Source organism: Elephas maximus, chromosome 17, assembly GCF_024166365.1.
Source record: "Elephas maximus indicus isolate mEleMax1 chromosome 17, mEleMax1 primary haplotype, whole genome shotgun sequence".
In the NCBI taxonomy this organism is placed as follows: Eukaryota; Metazoa; Chordata; class Mammalia; order Proboscidea; family Elephantidae; genus Elephas; species Elephas maximus.
In genome coordinates, this window is record NC_064835.1 from 17,856,419 (window position 1) to 17,878,994 (window position 22,576).

General features: G+C 38.0%; 1 protein-coding gene and 1 pseudogene across 1 annotated transcript; one reads left to right on the forward strand and one right to left on the reverse strand.

Moving 5' to 3' along the window:
- Positions 1–704: 704 nt before the first annotated feature.
- Positions 705–1,481, forward strand: LOC126060994 (tetraspanin-6-like; annotated as a pseudogene).
- A 19,868-nt stretch (positions 1,482–21,349) lies between these two features.
- On the reverse strand, positions 21,350–22,285 carry LOC126060995 (putative olfactory receptor 10D4). The gene has a single exon (XM_049857393.1). The coding sequence runs from the start codon at positions 22,283–22,285 to the stop codon at positions 21,350–21,352; it is 936 nt and encodes a 311-aa protein (XP_049713350.1).
- Between the last annotated feature and the right edge of the window lie 291 nt (positions 22,286–22,576).

Consider the following 22,576-nt stretch of genomic DNA (forward strand, 5'->3'; position numbering starts at 1 on the left):
AGTGATATATTAAAACAAAACAAAAAAGCAGGGCAAAAACAAACAAACATACAGTCAATAAACAAAATAATACCTTAATGCCTCAGAGACAGCAATTTCAAAACATATTTAAAAAGCAGGACAGGATGGCTCCAGCAAGTGACCAAAATAAAGAATCACAATAACCTTCCAGTAGAAGTAAAGCCAGTGGAACTACCTGATATGGAATCCTAAAGACTAATATTTAGGGCACTCCAATAGACTAGGGAAGAGATTAAGGGCGACGAAGACAAAACTGACAAAAACATAGTCAAAATCAAGGAAAACACAGACAAGGAAAATAGAAGAATTCGGAAAAATAATACAAGAAAAATGTCAAAATAAACAATCTGAAATCATACAAAAACAGGAACTAGAAATCCAAAAGATAAACCACAAAGTTTCAGAAATGGAAAGCTCAATAGAAGGTTTTAGGAGAAAACTTGAAATACTGGAAGACAGAATCTGCAAGACTGAAGACAAATCCATGGATGTCATTTTGTTTGAGGAAACATCAGAGAAAAGAATGAAGAAAACTTGAGAATCGTGTGGGACAAAATAAAGTACAAAATTTTGTGTGTGTTTGGAGTTCCAGAACAGGGTGAGAAAATGGAAAGCCCGGAGAAGATTGTTGAAGATTTGCAGGCAAAAAGCCTCCCAAATATCGATTTTCCAGAGGGACTCAGGGCCTCTGCATCTCTCTGGCTCTGTGTGGATCACATGGCGTGGTGGTGCAGGGTCTTAGGTGAGTCATGGTGTTCCCGTCATGGAGACTGCAGACTAAACCAAGAGCGCCCTCTTGATCTACACTTCCATCTTCTGGATCACTGGTGTTATCGTTCTTGCCATTTGCACTGGGGCAAGGTGAGCCTGGAGAATTATTTTTCACTTTTAAATAAGAAGGCCACCAATGTCCCCTTCATGCTCCTTGGCACTGGCACTGTCATTATTCTTTTGGGCACCTTTGGCTATTTTGCTACTTGCTGAGCTTCTGCATGGATGCTAAAACTGTATGCAGTATTTATGACTCTCATTTTTTTGGTCGAACTGGTCGCTGCCGTCATAGGATTTGTTTTCTGACATGAGATAAAGAACAGCTTTAAGAATAATTATGAGAAAGGTCTGAAGCAATATAACATGACAGGAGATTATAGAAGCAATGCTATATACAAGATCCAGAATAAAATGCATTGTTGTGGTGTCACCAAATACACAGATTGGGAAGATACTAATTATTACTCAGAACAAAGATATCCCAAGCACTGCTCTAAAACTGAATGTTCTCCAAGCAAAGATGCAAGTAAATAACGAAGTTTGCTTTATAAAGGTAATGACCATTATAGTCAGAAACGGGAGTTGTTGCAGAAATTTCCTTTGGAGTTCCCTGCTTCCAGCTGATTGGAATCTTTCTCACCTACTGCCTTTCTCTTGCCATAACAAATAACCAGTATGAGATAGCATAACCAGCATATCTGCAGGCTTACTCCCGTCCAGCCTTAATTTTAGGACACTTATGTCAACCCTTTCTCAATGAAATATAAGATCACCTGAATGGAAGACCACCGACGCTACTTACCAGTAGACTGAAAAGCTGCTGAGACTGCTTACCAATAGACTGATTCAATCAAACAAGCTATTTGTCCACTATGTTCTAAGTCCACCCTATGTCCCATTCACATTAGACCTTTGAAGCACCCCCATATCACCCTGAAACACTAGAAGAGCTAGTAAATTGTAAATGAAATACTGCGGCCCTCTTGAGTTATTTTTCTCACTGTAGGTTTCTTTTTTTTTTTCTTTTGCCAAGGGATCTTTGAAAGGCTTTGGTGCTATTTTGATGGCAGTGCTGTAAGAAGAAATTGCCCCCTCTGAATTTCCTACTGATGTACTGTGATAGAAAATTGACCCCTCTGAGCTGCCCCCTTCCCAGCCAAGGTTACCTAGTTTGATTGTATAATTTGCATCCAGAAGTTGAAATGGCATCATTAGAGCCAGGCAATCACACTGTGTAATAAATACAATTGTGGCCGGTACTTGGATAGTTGCCAGATGGTGGTAATGGTCTCTGACCTAACGCACTCAAGACTGAAAGAAACTACCTGTGTTCTGTGACACGTCAGGTTTCAGCACATTTACACTTGCCTCCAAATTAAGGTGTTTGTACTCATGTTTATATTTTCCCTATTATTTGAAAGGTTCTAGTTACTACTTTAATGAGGTTGGAATTATTGTATTTTCTTTAGGAATTTAACTTCATCACCTTTGCTGATATTTCCTTACCAGGTTGATTTTAATTGGTCAACTTTAATAGTCTTAATTTTGTTTTGTGCTTTTGATTAATAAAATTCTTTTACACACACACACAAACTCCCAAATATCATGAAAGATGAAAAGCTGACTATCCAAGAAGCTCAACGAATGCCATATAGGATAGACCCCAAATGAAAGTCACCAGGACCTAGCATAATCACACTTGCCAAAACCAAAGACAAAGAAAGAAACCTGAGAGCAGCTGTAGAGCAAAAAGTGACATACAGAAGGAAAACCACAAGACTAAACTCTGATAATTTGGAAGAAACTATGCGGGCAAGAAGGCAATGGGATGACATGTAAAAAACCTTTTAAGAAAAGACAAAAAACTACCAATCAAAAATAATATATCCTGCAAAACTCTGTATCAAATATGATGGTAAAATTAGGACATTGCTAGAGAAACATAAATTAAGGGAATTTGTAAACCAAACCAAATTTACAAGAAATATTAAAGGGGGTCCTTCGGTTAGAGAACCAACAATATCAGACAACAATCTGAGTCTATGACACAGGACAGCATTGGCCAGACACCTACTAGGGAAAGAACTCTCGATGATAAAACAAAGCTAAAAGACTTAAAACAGGGAAACAGGGACATAAATATTTAAAGAACAACAACATCAAAACAATAAAAGGGAGAATAAATGGTATAGGTATAGAATTTTCAAATGGAGAGGAAGCCAAGGTGATATCCAGTAATATAAGACTAGTTCAAACTTAGGAAGATAAGGTTAAATTTCAAGATAATCACAAAGAAAGTTAACAAACCTATGCATCAAAATAAAAATAAGGAAAAACATAAAGACTCACTAAACACAAAATATATAATAACAAGTCGTTAGCAAAAAATCATAGAAGGCTGTGTTATTTATATTAAATATGGTAATAGTAACAGTATAACAGTGATCTTTCGTAATGGTCTCAGGTGAGAAAGTGGGAAAGAGTAGAAATGCTTTTTTCCATATGGTATAATAAAAAATCACTTAATTTAGGAGTTAGCAAAATGCCAGGGCACTAACAATGGTTCCACTAATAACGCTCTGTGTGGCCCCGAACAAGTCATTGTACCTTGATGGCCTTGGTTTCCAACATTTATAAAATGAAAAGGTTAGACTAGATCATCTTTAAGGATTCTGTAACATCTAAAAATTGTTTGCCATTCTAGTAACTGTTATTTAGAAGAAGCTGCCCATGGTTTGGGGGAGGGAGGAACATGTCCAGAGACCTCCTAATTTCTGATTTTGGTGGGGCAATGAATTCTATCTCCAGTGCTACTCTTGGATTTGAATCCTACCCTTCAGATTGGCTTCTGAATCAAGGTGAAGCACCCCATATTGGCCAACCACTTGTCACTATTAAGTTGGACACAATCTAGATTTATCTCTGCACTGACTAAAAAAACAAACAAATAAACAAACAAAATACCCACCACCATCAAGTCGATCTGACCCCATAAGTTTTCTGAGCTTGTAAATCTTTACAGGAGCAGACTGCTACATCTTTCTCCCTGGAGCCATGGTGGACACTGACTTCTCAGTTATCAGTCAGCGGCCCATAGATTTAACTACTAAGCCACCAGAACTCATTACTGCACTGACTAGTTGGTAGCAGTACAGATTCTGGGACTGAACTGATAGGGTAAAGAATGGTTGAAATGATGACTAGACTGTGTGACAGAGGTCTATGATGATCATTGTTTTCTGATAGCAACACTATGTGTGAACCTCTTTTGAGAGCAACACCTTCAAATACCTAGTCACTATCACTTTAACGGCGTCCTGGTGGTGCAGTGGTTAAAAGCTACAACTAATTGCTAACCAAAAGATCAGCACTTTGAATTCACCCACTGCTCCTTTTTTTTTTTCCTTGGAAACCCTATGGGGCAGTCCTACTCTATCCTATAGAGTTGCTATGAGTCAGAATCCATTTGACGGCAATAGGTTTGGTTTTTGGTACTAGTGTTAAAAGTAATCAAGACTGACTGAAATTTGAACATAAGATTTATTCTGAGCAGTTAATCTATATGCATATACCAAACCTGTTGCCGTCAAGTGGATTCTAACTTATAGCGACCTTATAGGGAGGACATTCTCACTGCAGTAAAAGCAAATGGCTCAAAGAAGGTAGGTACAATGGGGTTTATAAAGAGAAGGGGAGGAGAAACAGAGATCAACTATTGCCCAATTTTCACATGACTGATTGAAGCTCATCCTCCCTTTTTTACTGACATCATTTTGGGGTATCAGTTCACAAGACAGTCTCTGGCCCTCCACCCAGCCATATCTTTTGAGATTCAAATTTAGTAAGCCTGGCTTCAAACAGAAAAGAAATTATTTGCAACTTCTGCTGAAAGAAAAGTGGCTGGCAGAGTGATTTTGGTCAAGAATTTCTTTAAAAAGAATATTTGGTTTCATGGATAAGAAAAACTTTAAAATCAAAATAAGATGTCTTTTATTAATTTTCCTATTCAATGCTAGACAAAAAAAGTTGGACTCAAGGACAGGCTTGGGGATCTGCATCTGAAAGGTCACAGCTTTGAAAACCCTATGAAACACTTCTACTCTGCACACAGGCCTTTTCCATGATTCAGAGTCATGTCAAGGGCACCCACCACCACCAGCACCACCAGCCACCACTTGGTGCTCTGTGTATGTGACAGCAGAGATTGGATACAAGAAGTAATTTAGGCAGAAAGAGAAAAAATCTTGATGAAATCTGACTTGTGATTTAGAAAATAATATTGGAATCATTATTCCCTGTCCTTGAGCATAGAGAGTGTGACCTAGCTGAAGTTGGGCCCACAAGGGCTCACAAGGACACATCAACTTGGCCCTGAGTTAAAGACAATAGGTGGGACAATCTTAGAAGTTATCTTTTAGGGAAGAAAAATATCTTTTAGGGAACTTTAAAGCCAATCAAACAGAACACAAAAGACTTTCAACTCTTATCTTTTTCTATTTACATTTAGTGAGTAGAAATTGGTTGGACCAATGAAGGCCCTCCTAACTGTCAGTTACTGAGACCTATACCAACGATTGTTTAGAAGGCAATTCAAAATGTAGGATCACAGTTTCTAGCCAAACTGTGAAAAGATGAAACTTTCAATGATTCCACCCATTTTTGTGATTCAAATACACTGATGATTCTGTAACCTTCCTCGGATTTGGGCTGACATTAGCTCTGGCAGCATATTTGTCCACTTTCCACATATGTCTTTTTGAATATGTGCTGAATAAAACTTTCTTTTTGTTTTACTAAACTTTTTGATGCTTTTCCCCTACAACACTTGTAAAAGTCATGTGACCCTGCATTGTGAACTGGTCCAATGCTATTGCGTGCTGTTTGCTGACCACATACCCTTATTGATCCCTGTCTCTGTTACTAAAAACCATGGAGTTGATTCCAGCTCATAATGACCCTACACTAGAGAAGGGAATTAGGCATTTTCTTCATCACAGGGTGAGCTTGATCTACTTTATCTAGAAGCCCCAGGGGTTAATTTTAGCCTAGGAAATTGTGAGGTGACAACACAAAAAAGTTTAGCTTCATTAAAAAAAAAAGAGAATTTCCCAGAGGATCTTATGAATATTTCTTGACATAAATGTTGATAAAAGTTACACTAAATCTGACTGAAATTTTTGTGGTGGGGAAAGAAAGAGAGAAGCAGCTGTTCTTCTGTCTTATCTAGTTCTGTCAAAGAGAGAAATCAATAACAGATACCTTACTTTCATTTTGGGATTTTCTTACCCAGGAAACCAAATATTCACTTTAAAGAAATCCCTGACAAAAATTAATCCATCAGTGGTTTTTATTTATCCAAAATTGCAAATGCATTCTTTCTTGTAGAAAGGTAGGCTTACTAAATTTGAATTTCAAAATATATGGCTGGGTGGAGGGCCAGAGACCATTTTGTGACCTGATACCCATTGATCGCTATAAGAGAGGAAAGGGAGGGTTCAATCAATCATGTTAAGATTAGCCGGTCATCTATATTTCTGCCTTTTCTTTTTTTTTTTTTTAATAAGCCTCACTTTCCTACCTTCTTTCAGCCATTTGTTTTTTCTGAAATTCAAGTGGTCTCCCTACCTGCATATAGAATAACTGCTCGGAATAAACCTTATGTTCAAATTGTGCTGAGTTTTTAATTATTTTTAACAGTTCCAAGGTAGAAATGGAATTGCTTCTACAGAAGCTTTTCCACTTCCTTTCCTTTTTGTTTCTTCTGATTTCCCATAATCCATCAGTTTTTTGCTTATCTACCTCCCCCTCCTTTTTTTTTTTGTTTGCTTTTCCAGAAAGAGAAAAAAAAAAAAAAAAAATCCCTGAAATATAGCCTCCCCTCTCTTCCCCAAGTCTGAGACGCTGATGGACTTGAGGATGCTGTCTCCCTTCCTTTACTCCCTGGTTACAAGTAAAAACATACCGTTATAAGCCCATGTTTCTCATGTTAAAATTTTTTCTGCTCTTTTTGTTTTCCACATTCAAATTTTAAGATTCCCCTTGTGCTAGCTTGTTAAATTCAGAACTTAGCATTGAAAGCTTTTTCTTTTTTGTATTAACAACTACTAGTAAAGGGAATCTCAGAAGAATGAAAGGAAGGAAATGTTCCCTCTTCCCTCACTGCTGCAGCAATAAACACCCTTCTGTACTGTCAAGCCCCTTCTGATAAAGTCACAAATGAAAGCATTCACAAAACTCTGAGCCTTGAGAAAATGTTCTGTACTTCTGTTTTATATTTTTACAAGTTTGTTCTTGCAAATGTTACTTTAATAGTGGAAACTTTTAAGACACCTGGGCTGGAGAAATGTTCTATGTCCTCTAAAATGTAACTTTTAATGTCTACAATGTCTGGTTTTCTATTTGGTGTCTTTAGCTGATAATTTGTTTCCTTGGTTTTATCATTTAAACCTAAATATTTTTCTGCAAGTGTAAAGATTCTAAATACTTTTTATTATACAGAATTCATTTCCTCTTCTTCCTTTATTTTTAAACATATAATATAAACCTATGAACACAATGTGTTTCTTATTGTAACAGAGACTTTGCTTCTTTTTAAGTTAACACAAGTCATACTTGGTAGTATTGGGCTGTATGTTTTATTTCTCCTTTTGCTGTTAGAAGAACATGAGCAGTGTAAGCAGAGGCAGGGGCGACACGCTCTGCTTTCCACATCTTTTTAAATGCATGCCTACCGGAACTCCCATGTGTCTGTCAGTTTGTTTTACTGTGTTGGCTTGCATGTTGCTATGATGCTTGAAGCTATGCCACCAGTAATCAGATACCAGCAGGATCACCCATGGCAGACAGGTTTCAGCTGAGCTTCCAGACTAAGACAGACCAAGAAGAAGGGCCCAGCAGTCTACTTCTGAAAAGGATTAGCCAGTGAGAACCTTATGAATAGCAGTGGAACATTGTCTAATATAGTGCCAGAAGATGAGCCCCTAGGTTGGCAGGCACTCAAAAGATGATGAGGGAAGAGCTGCCTCCTCAAAGAAGAGTCAACCTTAATGATGTGGATGGAGTAAAGCTCTGGGGACCTTCATTTGCTGATGTGGCATGACTCAAAATGAGAAGAAATGGCTGCAAACATCCATTAATAATCAGAACCTGGAATGTATGAAGTCTGAATCTAGGAAAATTGGAAATTGTGAAAAATGAAATGGAATCCAGAAACATTAATATCCTAGGCATTATTGAGCTGAAATGGACTGGTATTGGCCATTCTGAATCTGACAATCATACAGTCTACTATGCCGAGAATGGCAACTTGAAGAGGAATGGTGTTGCATTCATCATCAAAAAGAACATTTCAAGTGGAAAATAGATCTATCCTGAATTACAACACTGACAGTGATAGGATAACACCCATATGCCTACAATGAAGACCTGTTAATACAACTCTTATTCACTAAGACAACCACTAAGGCGAAAGACAAACAAATTGAAGATTTTTACCAGCTTCTGCAGTCTGAAATTGATCAAACACGCAATCAGGATGCATTGATAATTACTGGTGATTGGAATGTGAAAGTTGGAACAAAGAATAAGGATTGACAGTTGGAAAATATGGCCTTGGTGATAGAAACAATGCCAAAGATCTAATGACAGAATTTTCCAAGACCAATGACTTTTTCATTGCAAATACCTTCTTTCGCCAGATGGGACACACAGGAATCAAATGGACTACATCTATGGAAAGAAACAATGAAAAAGCTCAATATCATTAGTCACAAGAAGGCCAGGGCCTGACTATGGAACAAACCATCAATTGCTCATATGCAAGTTCAAGCTAAAACTGAAGAAACTCCAAGCAAGTCCACAAGAGCCAAAATATGATGTTGGGTATATGCCACCTGAATTTAGAGACCATCTCAAGAATAGATTTGATGCTTTGAACACTAATGTCCTAAGACCAGATGAGTTGTGGAATGATATCAAGAACATCATACCTGAAGAAAGCAAGAGATAATTGAAAAGAAAGAAAAGAACAAGAAGGATGTCATAGGAGACTCTGAAACTTGCTCTTGAACATCGAGCAGCTAAAGCAAAAGGAAGAAATGATGAAGTAAAAGAACTGAACAGAAGATTTCAAAGGGCGGATTAAGAAGACAAAATAAAGTATTATAACGGCATGTGCAAAGAGCTGGAGATAGAACACCAAAATCGAAGAACACGCTCAACATTTCTCAAGCTGAAAAAACTGAAGAAAAATTTTAAGCCTCGAGTTTCAATAGTGAAGGATACTACGCAGAAAATATTAAACGACACAGGAAACATCAAAAGAAAGTGGAAGGAATACACAGAGTCATTATATCAAAAAGAATTAGTCGACATTCAACCATTTCAAGAGGTAGCATATGATCAGGAACCGTTGGTACCGAAGGAAAAAGTACAAGCTGCACTGAAGGCATTTTTGAAAAACAAAGCTCCAGAAATTGATGGAATATCAACTGAGGTGTTTCAACACACAGATGCAGTGCTGAAAGTGCTCACTCACCTATGCGAATATGGAAGACAGCCTCCTAGGCAACTGATTGGAAAATATCCATATTTAAGCCAGTTTCCAAGAAAGGTGATCCAAAAGAATGTAGAAATTATAGAACAATATCATTAATATCACATGTGAGCAAAATTTTGCTGAAGATCATTTAAAAATGGCTGCAGCAATATATCGACAGGGAACTGCCAGAAATTCAGGCCAGATTCAGAAGAGGTTGCAGAACCAGAGATGTCATTGCTGATGTCAAATGGATCCTGGTTGAAAGCAGAGAATACCAGAGGGATGTTTATCTGTGTTTTCCTGACTATGCAAAGGCATTCGAATGAGTGGATCATGACAAATTATGGATAAAATTGTGAAGAATGGGAATTCCAGAACACTTAATTGTGCTCATGAGGTACCTTTACATAGATCAGGAGGCAGTTGTTCAGACAGAACAAGGGGATATTGAGTGGTTTAAAGTCAGGAAAGGTGTGGATCATGTTTGTATCCTTTCACTATACCTATTCAATCTGTACGCTGAGCAAATAATCGAGAAAGCTGGATTATATGAAGAAGAATGGGGCATCACGAATGGAGGAAGACTCCTTAACAACCTGCCTTATGCAAATGACACAACCTTGCTTTCTGAAACTGAAGAGGGCTTGAAGCACTTACTGATGAAAATCAAAGATCACAGCCTTCAGTATGGTTTACACCTCAACATAAAAAAAAAAAAAAAAAAAATCCTCAAAACAGGACCAATAATCAACAGTGTGAAAAACAGAGAAAAGATTGAAGTTGTCAGGGATTTCATTTTACTTGAATCCACAACCAACACCCATGGAAGCAGCAGTCATGAAATCAAAAGATGCATTGCATTGGGCAGATCTGCTGCAAAGGACCTCTTTAAAGTGTTGAAAAGCAAAGATGTCACCTTGAAGACTAAGGTGCGCCTGACTCAAGCCATGGTATTTTCAATCGCATCATATGCATGTGAAAGCTGGACAATGAATAAAGAAGACCGAAGAAGAATTGATGCCTTCAAATTGTGGTGTTGGCGAAGAATATTGAATATACCATGGACTGCCAAAAGAACATACAAATCTGCCTTGGAAGAAGTACAACTAGAATGCTCCTTGGAAGCAAGGATTAGGAGACTGCCTCTTACACACTTTGGACACGTTGTCAGGAGTGATCAGTCCCTAGAGAAGGACATCATGCTTGGTAAAGTACAGGGTCAGTGGAAAAGAGGAAGACCCTTAACCAGGTAGATTGACACATTGGCTGCAACAATGGGCTCAAGCGTAACAACGATTGTAAGGATGATGCAGGACCTGGCAGCGTTTCATTGTTCTGTTGTTCACTGAGTCACCATGAGTCGGAACCAACTCAATGGCACCTAACAACAACAACCTATGGGAAAGGAGATCTATAATTTTCTTCCTAATATAACAAATTGAAATGATTTCCTTGTAAAGTCAGTTTTAATAGGAGGCTCTGATTATTGTCAGAATCATTTAATTGGCATGTGCCATGGTATGCTAGGTAAATTGATTTCATATGATCTCATCCTTCCTCCAGGATCATTTTATAGGATCTAATCTTTACTTCAAAGCAAATTTTAAGTTGCTTTGTATCTCTAAAAGCACACAGATTAATTCCTTAAATATCATAATTAATCAATAAATGTTTGTTGGTTGATTCTTGTTTATGAATATATTTGTTAATGGTACATTTCATTACTTTGTCAAGCATTTATTGAATGTTCACTATGTGAAGATATTATGTTAGGTGGTGGAGATATACAGTTCCATCAAGGATCCCGTACCCTAGCTAAGAAGAAGAGTAAAGGGAATTAATAATTAAGAATTAGTGTTACCTCCATGAGCCAGCAGTAGGATAGGTACTTAATCAATATTATCTAAATCTGTCCACATCCAGATGAGGGAGTGCTATTACCCAGAACTGAAAAGGAGAAAACTGAGGCCCAGGATGTAATAAGCCCAGTTTCCCACAGCCAGTAAGTAGTGTCTCTAGGAACTAAATGCAGGTCTGTATATGTCATGATCTTTTTTTGCTTTAAAAAAGAGAAGTTTATTTTCTTACAGTAAAGTAGGCTGAAAATCCAAATTCAGGGCATCAGCTCCAGGGGAAGGTTTTTTCTCTGTTGGCTCTGGAGGAAGGTCTTTCTGGTGAATCTTCTCCTAGGCTAGAAACTTCTCTGAGCAGGAGCCCGGGGACTAAAGGATGGTGCTTCTTTCTTGATGGTATGAGATCTCTGTCTCTCTGCTCACTTCTTTATTTCTCTCTCTCTTTTTTTATTGTGCTTAGTATTTACCCCATTTTTCTAATTTTAAACCAACTTGTATTTCTTTATATTGCCTTGACTTCATCTCCATATGAAAGATCTATGACTACATTTTTTAATCTCTCTTTATCGTTTTAATGTTGTCTTCTTTTACATAATGACATTTCTGTTCCCCTGTTTTGAGCCTTTTTTTTAATCTTGATTTATTTTTGTGATTTCCCTATCTGTTGCTCTGTCCTGTATGCTAGTCTTGTGTTGATATCTGATATTATTGATTTAGTAACCAGAGAACTCCCTTTAGTATTTCTTGTAGTTTTGGTTTGTTTTTTAAAAATTCCCCAAACTTCTGTTTATCTGGAAATGTCCTAATTTCACCTTCATATTTGAGAGACAGTTTTGCTGGATATATGATTCTTGGCTGGCAATTTTTTTTCCTTCAGTGCTTCATATAAGTCATCCCATTGCTTTCTTTCCTGTGGAGTAGTCTGAGCTTATTCTTATTGACTCTCCTTTGTAGGTGACTTTTCATTTATCCTTAGCTGCTCTTAAAGTTCTCTCTTTATCTTTTGTTTTGGCAAGTTTGATTATAATGTCTTGTTGACTTTCTTTTGAGATCTGCCTTGTATGGGGTTTGATGAGCATCTTGGATAGATATCCTCCCATCTTCCATGATATCAGGGAAGTTTTCTGCCAACAAACCTTCAACAATTCTCTCTGTATTTTCTGCTATCCTCCCCTCTTCTGGTACTCCAATCACACATAGGTTATTTCTCTTGATAGAGTCCCATGTGATTCTTAGGGTTTCTTCATTTTTTTAAATTCTTTTATCTGATTTTTCTTTGAATATATTGGTACCAAGTGTTTTATCTTCAGTCTCATTAATTCTGCCTTCCACTTGCTCAATTCTGCTCCTCTGACTTTCTATTGAGTTTCCTAATTCTGAAATTTTGTTGTTAATCTTCTAAATTTCTGATTGCTGTCGCTCTCTGGTTTCTTTCAGCCTGTTAAATTTTTCATTATGTTCCTGAGTAACCTTTTTAATGTCTTCAACTGCTTTATTTGTGTGTTCCTTGGCTTATTCTGTGTTTTGCCTATCTCCTTCCTGATCTCTTGGGGAGTTCTGTATATTCTATATTCTACATCTGGTAGTTCCAGAAATACACCTTCATCTGGAAGATCCTTGATTCATTATTTTGAGGGTTTGTTGAAGTGATTGTGGTCTGCTGCTTTATGCGATTTAATATTGACTATTTTCTCTGAGCCATCTATAAGTTATTTTATTTATTTATTTTATGTTTACTTACTGTATCCTAGCTTCTTGCTTTTTTTTTGTTTTGGTATGCCCAAATAGGCTGCTTGAGCCAGCTAGCTTGATGATTTGTGCCTTTGAAGCTCTAACATCCAGATAGCTAGAGCTGTTACCAGGTATATCAGCCTAGGAGTCCATTCATTTTTCATTTGTGGATGTAGCTCAGGTGCCCAAGTAGCTGGTCATTTAGTGTGTGGTACAGGTTCTGTCCTACAGTCTTAGAGGGCCAGGGGTGATTTTTGTAAGTGCAGGTATCTGGTTGCAGCAGGGGGTCAAACTCTGAACAAGGTAGGGGTCTGACAACCATCTGCTGAGTGTCTGTGAGGAAAGTGCAACCCTGTTCCCTACAGTGCACAGGTGGGTGGGTTCTGCAGCTGGACCATCAGCACCCAAAACTTTTGGTTGTAAGGACTGGGAGGCACCACTTATCCTTGGACCCCTGTCCCAGATTTCTAGGTGATATGGGTGGAGCCACCAGTCCTCACGCCCCTGATGTGGGTAGGTGAGGACCCTGTTTAAAAGGCAAAGTGGTGTCAAACATCAAAACCCACCTCTCCATTACACAGCTGAAACAGCTGAAGTCAGATCTCAAGCACATACACTGTTGTAGTCTACCAACAAGGGCCTACTCTCCTGAAATGAGCCTGCACAGGTCCATGCAGGGGTGAAGGGTATTCAAAGTCTGTGGACAATTTGTGCCTGGACAGGAGCCGCTTCTATCCTGAGCTCCCCAGCTTCATGGAGCTGGCAGATTTTCTTTTCCCCCAATTGTGAATTTATTCCTTCTCCAAGGCCAGGAGAATGGCTCAGAACACACAGCAGAACCTATGTCAGGCCCAGGAAAAGAGACAGCCACTGAAGCTGGCTTGGGGGCTGGAGGCATGGTAAAATAAATGCAAGTACTTAGCTTTTGCTGAGAGTACTCTTCTTCTGCGGTTCTGAAGGTGTGAGTAGACTGTACAGCTTCTGGTGTCTCCCTGAGGAAGCCATGCCCAGAATACCACCACCAGCCCCACTGTGGTTGCTCCAGGGGATTGTGCCTGAGGGGCGCTGGTTCCCACCGAGTCAGGTCTGGCAACTCTTTGCTGCTTCAAAACCATCTCTCCCTCCCCATGCCACTCATTCTGATCTCCTAACTTTGCCTTTGATGTTCAGGGCTCCTAGCCTGTTATATACATAATCGTTTCACTTGGTTTTTGGGGTCTATCTGTCATCTTGGCCCCACCTCCTGTATTTCTCAGTATCTTTAAAATACGTTGCTGAAGGAAGCCCATCAGTAACAATATATACAAGCTAGAGAGACTCAGAGAAGAAATCACCTCTCTAAATTTGAGATCATGGAAAAAATGCTATTTGAGAAGAGTCTAGATTGAAGATTGAGTAGCAGTTTATCAAACATTCTGATACCCATAGCACAGGGTATTTGAGAAACCACCACTCAGTTTCATGCCTTTGAAGTCAGGAGTATGAGGAGAGAAGTGGCAGGGATGTGAATAGAAAGGTCTGTAGGAATCGGGCCATGTAGGGTCCAACTGAGGATCAAAATATGATATTAGTTTTATTGCTGATAAAGCTGGATTAAGAATGCAGCAACATCTTGATTTGCCCTCCCTTCTGCTGAGGGGAGAGTGAGACACAAAATTCCACCAGCTTGTTATCAAGCAACTCAGAGAGAGCTGCACAGATTTCATCATTGAAGAGATTATGGGAGGTAAGCAAGCAGTCCTCAGAATGGCCTGTAAAGTTCATGCTGCACCCTCAGCTAAAAATACACTCAATCTATTTCTCATCACAGATTTTGTCTAGCCACGGTATTCAATATTGCTTAACAGAACAATCACGACAGTGTTAAACGATGCCAAATAATACAGTGCTAACAAAATGAATCTGCATACAGCTATCAAATCTGAATATGAATTTTTCTTATTATTAAATTTGCAGAAAAAAGTTAAAATACAAGTTTGAAGGATCCTTTTGTTGTACATTAAACTGTGAAGAAATTAAGAGTTCAAAATCCTGCCCTTCATAATTTCATATTCATCTTTTTTTAAGATGGGGGCACCTTTTTCAGAATCATGGGAATATTCCTTTTCTGTGGCTAAATTCTGAGCTCTCCCAGGATGAAGTGGGTGAAGCTCCTTTGTTGTTGTTAGTTTTCACTGAGTCTATTTTTGACTCCTAGTGGCCCTATGTGACAGAGTAGAACTACCCCCTAGGGCTTTCTAGGCTATAATCTTTATGGAAGCAGATCACCAAACCTTTCTTCTGTGGAGCTGTGGGGTAGGTTCCTACAACCAACCTTTCAGTTAGTAGCCAAGTACTTACTCTTGTAGCACCAGGTCTCCTTGAGGCTCACAGATACTCTTAATTAATTTCTACTTTCTCAAGTGGACATGTGTCATTTTAACAATACCAGTTCCATACCTAAAGGAAAAGAAAAAAATTTTTGAATCTATTCCAACTCATAGCAACACTGTGGGACAGAGTAGAACTGCCCCATAGGATTTCAAAGGCTGTAATCTTTTTAGAAGCAGACTGTCACATCTACTAACATTTAGGTTGGCAGCCAAAGGCTTCTTGTTCTGTACCTAAAATATTAAAAACAAAAGCAAATTCTTAGCCATATAGCAATATCCTAAGGAAAATTGTATTTCCAGGACCCAGTACACAGCACTGATTCAACCCAGTTGCTGTGGCAGCCAAAAACTCTATGAGAGGCTAGAGGTTTCTGGGGATAGGCATGCAGACAGAGAAAATATGAGAAGGGGAAAATCTTGATGTCAGGCTATAGATTCCTGTAAGTCTGAGCAGGGTCCCTGGAGCCCATACACAGTGATTTTGAATTTTAAAATCCAATTGGGAGAAATATCTCATTAAGAGATGTATCATAGTATTAGGCTGCCAACATGCTGGGGAGAATCCAGGTATAGATCTTCCTGTCTTTGGTAGGGGAATTTCATATATTCCTATATATTGAAGCATTTGGGAATTTGTAGTGGTGACAATCATAGTCTCTAGGTTTTAGTTAAGTCTTACCTCTTCTTTAATGTAAGTTCTTAAAGATAGGGCCCAGGTCCATTTGATTCACATCTGTACCCCTGGCTCCTAATCATTGTACATAATAGGAAATCAATAAATATGTAATGAATAAAAATACGTATACATGTGTTTGTGTTATTACTTTCCATTTCTTTTAATTCTTGTGGTTCTGTCACACCAATCATGATTTAAGTACAGTCTTTCAATCTTCTCTTATTATCAGGGTACCCCACATTTGTAACTCCCTAAAAAAAAAAATTAAATACTGGATTTTAAACTGAAAGTTTGGTAGTTTGAACTCGCTAACAGGTGCCTTGGAAGAAAAGTCTGGCAATCTGCTTCTGAAAGACCATAGCCGTGAAAACCCTATGGACCACAATGGTCTAGTCAGCAACTGATCATTAGGATGGTGCAGGACCGGGCAGTGTTTTGTTCTGTTGTGCATGGGATTGCCATGAGTCACAACCAACTTGAGGGCAGCTAACAACAACAAGCAATGTTGATGGCTTTGCATTCTCCCAGGCCAAAAATCTCATTCAGGGTACAGAAAAGATTTGCTCTAGGGTTGATTGTATGACACATATCACACACTCCTCACCTTCCATCCCCTGCAACAAAGGGCAAATGTTAAGTTAGGGGTTTGCCATTTAACTGTTTCTAGCTCACTTAGGTGGATTTTACAGAAAGTTATTTCATATCATGTGCTCAAAGGTGGCAACTAAAGGAAATCTATGCAGATTTGATATTAACATGTTAACAGGCAAAGCCACCATGTTTTAGAAGTCTTCTGCATTAGTCTGTGTTTAATTGTCCCAGGCCATTGGACTCTCAGGCTTCTGGCTAACACAAAGTAGAGGACAATTTTGTTTTGTAGAAAATGGGAAATTCCAAACAGCACTGGGTGGTGTAAGAGTGCAGTTTAAGACCAAGTGCTGAGTGAGATGAATTCTAGAAAGCTGATTCCTTTTCTAGTTCTGCAGCAGCTGGCTCAAAAATGCACTCAAACCAGAGAACATGAACTGCAGAGTCTAAGAGAAATTGTTGAGGGCTTTATATATGTCTGAGTGTATTCCATTGGATAATCACATTGTAAACTTGTATAACACTGAGACTGACCAGATATACCTGGGCCAGCCTGAGGTAGTTGGTAGCATACATATACAGCAATTATCTAGTCTTATGTGCTACATTAGCCTGGGTCTGAAGGGAGTCAATGTGGATTCCAGAGGCTCTCATGTAAACTTACTCATTCCTATATTATCATCAACAACTCTGTGTTCATTGGTGAGTTAGGTCCAGGAAGTTTGTATCTTTTGTCTTGAAAAAAATGTTCTTGATTACTCTGTAATATATCCTGATTATGCCACTCATCTTCTATATCCTTAAAAAACAATAGATCCTGTAACCTGCTTGACTGGTGTTCTTGCCTAGTCTTTCATATCTGATATAAGCAACTACCCAGCACCAACCAAGTGGAGGAAGGAATAGTGTTTTATTTCTTGGCTAATTCACCAAAGATTTCATGCCAAAAGGAAAAAAAAAAAAAAGCTTTGTATCCCATTATCATCTCCCATTTACATTCCTTCTTCTATCCCTACCCTGCTTTCTTTAACCTAATAAGTTGTTCCACATGTTAAGAGACAGCCTTCTGGAATCACAGAACTAATATTTCAGAGTTGAAGGGAACTTAGAAGTCATCTAGTCCAGCACAGAAATCTTCTCTGATATCCTTTACATCTCTTCTCCTAAGAGGGACACTCCTTCCCCAGTGAGAGATGATACTTAAGTATGGCCATCTCATTCCATGATTTCACCTGACAGCCTTTCTCAGGTAGGTGTCACATGCTTTATTCAGTTTTTTGGAATGCCATTTTAAATGTAAATAAATGAATAAATAGGGAAGGAGGAGAAGCTCTTCCTTTTAGTTAAAGTCAATTAATAAATGTAGAAGGCATGGCAATGTTGGAAAACCACCATTTGGAAACTATCAGAATAATAATGAATTCAGGTAAGAATCATTCATGGATGCTAAAATTTAGCAGGTAGAAATTCGAGAAGTAAATGAATATTTATATGATATGAAATTGCCCCCGCCCCCCAAAAAAAGAATTACAAAGGGTAAAATGTTAACTTTGCAGTTGAGGAACCTGGCAGACACCACCATAATCAAAAGAACAAAGTGAACCTTGCTAGTAATGGGACAAATCCACAGAAAAGTACCTCTTAATATGTTGTACTGAGAAAAACATCATGATTTCTGAGTTAATCCTGGCAATAAAATGCCTAACCTGAATCCAATCAGGAGGAAACATCAAATGAACTCAAATTGAGGGATAGTCTACCAAAAAAATAAAAAGAATAAAAAACCGAACAGATTGCTGTCAAGTCAATTTCGACTCATTTTGACGCTATAGGACAGAGTAGAACTGCCCCATAGGGTTTTCAAGGAGCAGCTGGTAGATTCGAACTACTGACCTGTTGCTTAACAGCCATAGCAATTAACCACTGTGCCACCAGGGCTCCATTCTACAAAATACCAGGTTTAAACTCCTAAAAAAGATCAATGACATGGAATACAAAGGACAAGTCAGAAACAATTATATATGAAAGGAATGACAACATTATTGCAATGCATAATCTTGGAATTTATTTTACTATAAAAGCCATTATTAGGAAAATCAATGAAATCTGAAGAAGGCCTGTAATTAAATGAGAGAATCGTATCAGTGTTAATTTTTCTCATTTTGACAATTGTACGAATGTCCTTATTTTTTAGGAAACACACTTTAAGTAAGATATACAGGGTAAAGCAACATTATGACTTGCGTCTCATCATGTCCACAAGTTATCCTGGTTCACACAGAAAAAAAAAAAAAGAGAGAGAGAATAAGCTTGTATAATATAATGTTAACATTTTAGGAATCTGAGTAAAGGGTGCACATGGATTTTTTAAAACTACTTCGTGATTTTTCTCTAAGTCTGAAAATATATCTAAACTAGAAGAAAACTATTTGATTAGTTTTTAGTGATGCTTCATCAGAAAAAATAACTAGCAAATACTTATAAAATTATTCCTTTGTGTAACATATATTTTGACCTATAAAAGCTTTTATACGTTATATGTTAGGAACAGTAAAAATCTGTTTCAATAGACAGAGTTCTACAACAAAATGTTGAGTTTTTTTTTATTTAATACTTTTATTTTTATGATGACTTATCTGGGGAATAACTAGTTTGTTGTAGAAAGTTCATCCATAATTTTCTAAGTTGGCATTGTAAGTTTGTGGAGCAGAAAGAGAACTAAAGTGCAAATGAGAAGTCTTGAATTCTAGCTTTGGCTCTTCCATTATTAATTAAAGGAATTTCTGAGTCCAAGCTATTAGTCTCTAAACCTAACCCTTGAATGGGAGGTACAGAGTTTGGGAGAGATAAGGAAGTCAAGAACAGCTGGAATTACATTTTAATACACACTATAGAAAAATTATTAGGGTAAGATTTGGGGAAATTTTCTAAACCATTGGAACTTAGCAAGTATTTATTATTCTTTGTATCACCATCTCTTTCTTTGTACTGACAAGTGGTAAAATGCTTAAAGCAAAAAGTGTGTGTGTGTGTTATTAAAGAACAGAAAAGTGGAGGTTGTGAAACGTTTGTCTACTTCACCATTTGCCTGCCAAAAAGCAGAGTACAGGGAAGAAAGCACAGGTGTTTACATGTAGAAAGCATGAATTCTTGCAGTTAGAAGAAGAAAGAAAGAGATGACTGGGCACCAAAACAGGGGACAGCATTGACTGCTGGGCTACACATCTTGCAGAATATTTAAGACCATGCTCACATTGCTCTAATGGACAGTCATTAAATTGTTTGATGTGTTCATTATGGAGATAAGGTAAAACTGAACCTTTATTCACATTTTATCATTTAATATTTGACATGTTTAATTTTTCCATCCAGTTGTTGCTTATCTGGAAGGACCTTCAGTGTCACTAAGGCTGCTTGCAATTGGCTTAGTGTCCGTATGATTTCTAACAGGATTGGCTACCTAGTTTCTTGTGTAGTGCAATTACAGTAGCTCAAGTTAGAGATTCTTATACAACAAAACAGAACGAACTGATGACTACCATCTCCTGTCACTGGAGCCTGTTTTGTATTTTCTAGTAGCTTAGTCCACACTCAAGGGTGACGACTCACAATTTCCACACAGTGAACTGATTTTTCAATCACCTGCATCAATAGACAGAAGTTGAAGGTCAGAAAGACAAAAAAACATTCCATTATGAAGCAGCCTGGTTTACTTCTAAAATATAGCTTTATTTATTCCCTGCTTATTTCCAAAATTAGACGTAATATGGCTTACAAGAAAACCCATAAGCACCATTTTAGTAACATGTAAAGGAAAAGTGAAAACAAAGTGAGAAAAGGAAGAATGAGAATATGTTAGTTATAAAATTTAATGTAGTTTCTACAAATAAAATTTGCATTATTTTCCTCAGCATCCTGGAGCATAGAGTATAAAGGAAGCAAATCAATTTACATAGATCTTATTATGAGAAAGGAAGAAAAGTAATCTTTCCCATAAGTAGCCAAATTTATTATTGCTATCTGAATTTAAATGAATATAGCAACATGAGCTTTCTGTGGTAGACACATAAATACATAAGTTTTCCCCTTTAAAAAAATGCGGTAACATACTTAAACTCAATTATTTTTTTTCTTGGCCACCTTTTACAAAAATTAAGGACATGATATTAAACTGAAGCAGATTCTTCTAGGAGCTAATAAGAAGTGATCCAGCTTCATAGCCTTCCAAGGGTCTAGTTATCCAAGGAGTATCTAGGTTCCAAATGAGTGAAAAGGTCACATGGATACTAGAAAAATCTTACCTGAAGCATTATGTCAGTCTGAATTTGGATATTAATTGACAGAAGATAGGAGATTATACTCTCCAAAAGACAGGGCCTAGAATTCTGATATTCTGTATTAAGCTAGGCTTTCTTGAATTTTATTTGGCTCTTTCCATTCTCTCTGCCCTCTAGATACACACAAACATGCTTTTAACAGAGTCTCAGAGAAAACAAATGCACTCTCTTAAGCTTTTCTTAGATCGAAAGAACTAAGGTATATGTCTGGTGAATGGTGATGTTGGAAGAGAATCCATACACAAAAATGAATTCAATGTCTGCTTAGTGACTCTGTGAAATATATTTCATGACAAAATACAAGATAATATAAAAAAAGATATACACTTCAAAAGTAAACAAACATAACTGCTAGGCTGATTCAGGGCACATTTTATTTCAACATGTCTTGGGTTCTCCAGATGAGAATTCGTCCTCAGAAATTGAAAATCAAACTTTGTCCAGCAAGAATTAAGATTTTCTTATGTATTCTCCAGGGTAAAGCTTCTCTTGGAAAATATATTCCTCAGGGCTGATTTTACATCCTTATTTCTCAGGCTATAGATCAGTGGATTCAACATGGGGGTTACAAGATTATTCAGTATCTGAATTGTAGCGCCAAGCACAGGACGGGGGTTGGGCTGTAGATAGATGATGATGACTGGCCCATAAGCACAAAGGATGGCAGTGATGTGGGCACTGCAGGTGGAGAATGCTCGCTGCCTGCCCTCTGCTGAGCGGATTTTTGATATAGAAATTCCAATGCGAGTGTAGGAGACAAGGATGAGGGAAAAGCAAATGAGAGACAAAAGACCAACATTTGTAAAACCTACCCTCTGGGCTAGAGACGTGTCTTCACAGGCTAGCGGTAAGACTGCAGGGATGTCACAGAAGTAGTAGCCCACCTCATTAGAGCCACAGTAGGGTAACTGGAAGGTGAGGGAGGTTAGGATGATGGCATGGACACAACCACCCATCCAGGTCCCTGAGGTCAAGACAGAGCAGACTCTGTGGTTCATGATGACCTTGTATCTCAAAGGGTGACATATGGCCACAAAGCGATCATAGGCCATCACAGTGTATAGGAAACACTCAATGGACCCTAAGAAGTGGTAGAAGAAGAGCTGGGATGCACAGCCCTGAAAAGAGATAGCCTGGCTCTGCCCTGAGAGGTATAACAGCATCTTGGGAATAGTGGTTGAGGAGAAACCCAGGTCAAACATGGAGAGATTTCCCAAGAAAAAATACATGGGAGTGTGAAGCCGAGAGGAAGAGAGGATAGCTGTAAGGATGAGCACATTTCCCAAGAGGGTACATAAATATAATGATGAGAACAGGAAAAAAAGAACTGTCTCTAGTCCCTTTGTCTCAGGGATTCCCAGCAGGATGAATTCAATCACCACTGTGTGATTTCTCATTTTTCTGGAAGAATCAACTCTTATGTGTCTGTGAAAAAAAAGTTTGTGATTAAATTCAGTATGTATTTAAATGATCTATGTCTAAATCAATGAAGTAGGAAAGCAAAAAATATTAAAATTTGCATCAGAGTAGGGCTTCCTGATACATTTGTCCTGATCTGCCTGTCTCTGCATTCTGCTATCTCTGTGCAGTGCGGTCTCTAATTGCAGATGCCTCTCATTAACACTCTCACCCAAAAGCTTTACCTTATCAAATTCAAAATATGAGAATATTCACTCCTAACCATTTAT

What these genes read in the sequence shown, in the direction of transcription:
- LOC126060995 (XM_049857393.1), bottom strand. Translation starts at nt 22,285, where the DNA reads ATGAGAAATCACACAGTGGTGATTGAATTCATCCTGCTGGGAATCCCT.